The following is a 6,000-nucleotide window of genomic DNA, read 5'->3' as shown; positions in this document are numbered from 1 at the left end:
TAATCCGCAGCGGAGCCGTTTGTCCATTGACTTACACTTTAATTTAGCAGTGTTCGTTTAGACGAGGCGTAAAATTCCGCTGCGGAGCATAGGCTGCGGAGTGGAATTTGGTGTCCGCATCATGCTCTGTCTGTTGCGGAGCAGTGGCGGACTCATGGCGGAATTTCTCCATTGACTTCAATGGAGAGTCAAAATTCTGCAATGAAGTCCGCAGATCTTATGTGTGCTGCGGAGCGTATTGGTTTTACTACCATGACATTTCTTCATTCTGGCTGGACCTATGTATTTCTAGGTCTACAGCCAGACTGAGGAAGTCAATGGGGCTCCCGTAATGACGGGATCGTTGCTAGGAGACGTCTGTAAATAGTCACTGTCCAGGGTGCTGAAAGAGTTAAGCGATCGGCAGTCACTGTTTCTGCACCCGGGACAGTGACTACCGATCTCAATATACATGTATCTGTAAAAAAAAATGAAGTTCATACTTACCGAGAACTCCCTGCGTCTGTCTCCAGTCCGGCCTCCCAGGATGACGTTTCAGTGTAAGTGACGGCTGCAGCCAATCACAGGCCAAGCACAGGCTGCAGCGGTCACATGGACTGGCGCGTCATCCAGGGAGGTCGGGCTGGATGCCGAAAGAGGGACGCGTCACCAAGACAACGGCCGGTAAGTATGAAAATCGTTTACTTTCACTAGGGAAAGTGCTGTCCCTTCTCTCTATCCTGCACTGACAGGGAGAAGGGAAGCACTTTTCCCGCAGTCCGCATCAATGTACTGCACATTTTGTGCAGATCCGCAGCAGAATCTGCAACGCAGATTCTGTGCGGCATTGATGCGGACAGTTGCGGAGGAAATCCGCCACGTGTGGTCATGCCCTAAGACTTACTCAATGGAAGAAGTAGGGTCCCCCAGCAGCACAGAGTGTTTGCAGGAAATCATTGCACTGATATTATTGAAGACACTTGACTCTTCCACTCGTGGCTTAATCCGTCATTTGCTTTTCAGGTGTTGAAGGGACATCGGCCACAGATTTATCTTGTCAGATATATATAGAGGCGTCAGAGAGATGTTCCCTCAGCTGTAACTGGGCCCCTGGGGGCAAAGCTCCGCCAGACACGATGTATGACCTGTATTACAGGTATAGAGAATCGATATCAACAGGGGATGCTGGGGATTGTAGTCACTGGATACAAACCTAAAGCTGCAAAACAACCCCTAACCCTTCTCCACAGTCACGAGCGCCTGCCTAAAACAGTATGGTGCCCAATATACTCAGACATATGTCCCAACCCTTATAATATATGTTAGGCCCCCCCAAATGCAAGGTTATAGAAAATGGGGGTGCAGAGGTATCAGTTGCACACAGGCTGTGGACCCTGAAGTGGCCTAAAGGCCTCTCTGCCACGTAAGAAGATGCCACTATTATAATTATCACATTGTACAGATTCTGCATTGGACACAGGAGATTCAAGCTACGCCAAAATTTCACCAAACCTAATGCCCTTGAACACACAAGTGACAGCTGCAGTGTCTCCATAACAATGAAAGCCACAGTGTCCCCAATACAGTGTCAGCTGCAGTGCCCCTTAACAGTGCCAGTCACAGTGTCTCCCTACTAACGACAGCCACAGTGCCCCATAACTGTAAAGAGCACAGTGCCCCCATATCAGTGACAGCCACAGTGCATCTATAACAATCAACGCCCTTGTCTCCATAACGACAGCTGCAGTGACTCCATAACAATGAAACCCACAGTGTCCCCATTACAGTGTCAGCAAACGACAAATTGGCATATTTTGTGCAATCAAATTCCCTTTGTTTTGGTGGACGTGCTGCTTCGTCTTTCTTCTTCCCCATTACAATGTCAGCCACAGTGCCCCATAACCGTGTCAGTCACAGTGCCTCCACAACAATGTCAGCCACAGTGCCCCATAACCGTGTCAGTCACAGTGCCTCCACAACAATGACAGCCACAGTGCCCCATCACCGTAAAAGCCACAGTGCCCCCATAACAGTGACAGCCACAGTGTTCCCATAACAGTGACAACCACAGAATCCCAATAATCGTGACATCCACAATGCCCCATTACAGTGACAGCCACAGAGTCCCCACAACAGTGGCAGTCCAAGTGCCCCATAACAGTAACAGCCCCAGTGCCTCCATTACAATGGTAGTCACAGTGCCCCATACTCGCTTGCACGCGTCTTGCAGGAAGCAGGGACAGACGCCGGTGATCGCTACATCACTGAACCACCAATGGACCTGTGATAATCTAGAAGGAAAGACGACCCGGTCCAGGAGGTCTCCCCTTTATTTTAGGGGTTCTTCTTGACATTACATTAGAGTAGGCAGGTGTGACATAAGGACTGGAGATTTATTAGTTTATAGGGAATCCATGACTTTCCTTGTCCCTGCCCCAGCATACAGACATATTGTCTCATACGTAATACGGATCTCTCCTGCAGGTACGGGGGCGTCACTGAGCAGTGCCAGGACTACAAAACAGAAGCGGGGGGGCAGAGGCGGACCGGCTGTCACATTCTCTCCAGTGTCATCTCCATCAAGAATTCCAGAAAAATCCTCGTTCACATTAATGGGACAAGCAACAACCAGCAGATCAAAGCAATGGAGAAGACGTTCACATCGAGTGACATAGGTGAGCGAGCGAGAAACCTGCAGAGCCGGGAATCTGCCCAATTATCTGGAACATGGACCCCAATGTGATGAGCAGCTGCTGATACCGTCCACACACCTGTAAATCATCAGATCTGTAATGATGATAATGTAACGAATACATGTAATGTTATCCAACATCTGTCCCTCCAGAGATCATCCCCCCCATCCGCAATCTGACTATGAATGAGAACAGATTACAATGGATAAAACCTCTGGACTCCTTAACAGACCGATGTTTCCATTACCAAATCAATATCTGGTCACATGACAGGAATGAAACGGTAAATTCTAACCAACACATCAAAAACCCGAGAAAAACATCAAATACACATAATAAAAGGGGAAAAATATTCTACTTCTCTAAAGAGCGAAGCATTATTGTAGTTATATTCTTGTATATAGGGGGCAGTATTATAGTAGTTATATTCTTGTATATAGGGGGCAGTATTATAGTAGTTATATTCTTGTATATAGGGGGCAGTATTATAGTAGTTATATTCTTGTATATAGGGAGCAGTATTATAGTAGTTATATTCTTGTATATAGGAGCAGTATTATAGTAGTTATATTCTTGTATATAGGGGGCAGTATTATAGTAGTTATATTCTTGTATATAGGGGCAGTATTATAGTAGTTATATTCTTGTATATAGGGAGCAGTATTATAGTAGTTATATTCTTGTATATAGGAGCAGTATTATAGTAGTTATATTCTTGTATATAGGGGGCAGTATTATAGTAGTTATATTCTTGTATATAGGGGGCAGTATTATAGTAGTTATATTCTTGTATATAGGGGCAGTATTATAGTAGTTATATTCTTGTATATAGGAGCAGTATTATAGTAGTTATATTCTTGTATATAGGGGCAGTATTATAGTAGTTATATTCTTGTATATAGGAGCAGTATTATAGTAGTTATATTCTTGTATATAGGAGCAGTATTATAGTAGTTATATTCTTGTATATAGGGGGCAGTATTATAGTAGTTATATTCTTGTATATAGGGGGCAGTATTATAGTAGGTATATTCTTGTATATAGGAGCAGTATTATAGTAGTTATATTCTTGTATATAGGGGGCAGTATTATAGTAGTTATATTCTTGTATATAGGAGCAGTATTATAGTAGTTATATTCTTGTATATAGGGGGCAGTATTATAGTAGTTATATTCTTGTATATAGGAGCAGTATTATAGTAGTTATATTCTTGTATATAGGAGTAGTATTATAGTAGTTATATTCTTGTATATAGGAGCAGTATTATAGTAGTTATATTCTTGTATATAGGGGGCAGTATTATAGTAGGTATATTCTTGTATATAGGGGGCAGTATTATAGTAGTTATATTCTTGTATATAGGGGGCAGTATTATAGTAGTTATATTCTTGTATATAGGAGCAGTATTATAGTAGATATATTCTTGTATATAGGAGCAGTATTATAGTAGTTATATTCTTGTATATAGGGGGCAGTATTATAGTAGGTATATTCTTGTATATAGGGGGCAGTATTATAGTAGTTATATTCTTGTATATAGGGGCAGTATTATTGTAGTTATATTCTTGTATATAGGGGGCAGTATTATAGTAGTTATATTCTTGTATATAGCGGGCAGTATTATAGTCGTTATATTCTTGTAGATAGGAGCAGTATTATAGTAGTTATATTCTTGTATATAGGGGGCAGTATTATAGTAGTTATATTCTTGTATATAGGGGGCAGTATTATAGTAGGTATATTCTTGTATATAGGGGGCAGTATTATAGTAGTTATATTCTTGTATATAGGGGGCAGTATTATAGTAGGTATATTCTTGTATATAGGAGCAGTATTATAGTAGTTATATTCTTGTATATAGGGGGCAGTATTATAGTAGTTATATTCTTGTATATAGGGGGCAGTATTATAGTAGGTATATTCTTGTATATAGGGGGCAGTATTATAGTAGTTATATTCTTGTATATAGGGGGCAGTATTATAGTAGTTATATTCTTGTATATAGGAGCAGTATTATAGTAGTTATATTCTTGTATATAGGGGGCAGTATTATAGTAGGTATATTCTTGTATATAGGGGCAGTATTATTGTAGTTATATTCTTGGAAAGGAAAAAATTACAAAATAAAAAATATACTTACTAATGGTGTTTCTATTTTGTGTGGCAGATAACAGTTGGGCATACCAGCTACTTAACTGATGCCCTGCAGAAACCGGCTACTAGACAATCTGTCCGTTTGAGAGCAGTTGGAAAGACGCCATGTTGGTTTCATGAGACTTACAGTTCATGGACGGACTTCATACATATCGGGGAAGGTGAGTTGACAATAGGTAGCATTATACTATAAGACGGTATAAGATGGTTCTTATGATAGCAGCATCTTGAAGTTAAAGATACAACCTTTTATGACGGCCATGTGCCCTTATTAGGTAAATGGAGATAGGTTGACCCAAGTGGACCAGCCCTCTAAGTATAGCCTGCCACACCAATAACAGTGTGTATAGTAATATAAAGCTCTCTTCTTTTTAGATACTGATAGAGGTGATAAACTGATCATCATTGTGTCTGTCTGCCTCATTGTAGCATGCATCATTATATTTTTCCTGTTCATTAGGTACGTATATATACATGTATAATGTGTTTTATGGTACTGTGGGACTATATCAGACCTAGACAGCATATACTGTATAATTATATACAGAAGATACCTAGGTTATACCAGCATGCTCCATATCACTGTATACAAGAAGATGTATAATTTATACCAGCTGTATATATATAATTATATACAGAAGATACCCAGGTTATACCAGCATGCTCCATATCACTATATACAAGAAGATGTATAACTTATACCAGCTGTACATATATAATTATATACAGAAGATACCCAGGTTATACCAGCATGCTCCATATCACTATATACAAGAAGATGTATAACTTATACCAGCTGTACATATATAATTATATACAGAAGATACCCAGGTTATACCAGCATGCTCCATATCACTATATACAAGAAGATGTATAACTTATACCAGCTGTACATATATAATTATATACAGAAGATACCCAGGTTATACCAGCATGCTCCATATCACTATATACAAGAAGATGTATAACTTATACCAGCTGTACATATATAATTATATACAGAAGATACCCAGGTTATACCAGCATGCTCCATATCACTATATACAAGAAGATGTATAACTTATACCAGCTGTATATATATAATTATATACAGAAGATACCCAGGTTATACCAGCATGCTCCATATCACTATATACAAGAAGATGTATAACTTATACCAGCTGTACATATATA

The 6,000-nt window shown here is 40.0% G+C and overlaps 1 protein-coding gene across 1 annotated transcript in view; it reads left to right on the top strand.

Moving 5' to 3' along the window:
* Nucleotides 1–1,036: 1,036 nt before the first annotated feature.
* Nucleotides 1,037–6,000, top strand: part of LOC142715456 (interleukin-5 receptor subunit alpha-like) — a 31,025-nt gene continuing 26,061 nt past the window's right edge. Inside the window, exons 1-5 of the mRNA XM_075848662.1 lie at nt 1,037–1,135; nt 2,464–2,654; nt 2,825–2,955; nt 4,841–4,988; nt 5,203–5,287. Of these exons, the coding sequence (XP_075704777.1) occupies nt 1,116–1,135; nt 2,464–2,654; nt 2,825–2,955; nt 4,841–4,988; nt 5,203–5,287 (575 nt within the window). The 5' untranslated portion in view covers nt 1,037–1,115. The remainder of the gene's footprint in view (nt 1,136–2,463; nt 2,655–2,824; nt 2,956–4,840; nt 4,989–5,202; nt 5,288–6,000) is intronic.

Source organism: Rhinoderma darwinii, unplaced genomic scaffold (genome assembly GCF_050947455.1).
Source record: "Rhinoderma darwinii isolate aRhiDar2 unplaced genomic scaffold, aRhiDar2.hap1 Scaffold_4433, whole genome shotgun sequence".
NCBI lineage: Eukaryota > Metazoa > Chordata > Amphibia > Anura > Rhinodermatidae > Rhinoderma > Rhinoderma darwinii.
This window is presented reverse-complemented; position numbering and strand designations above follow the sequence as displayed.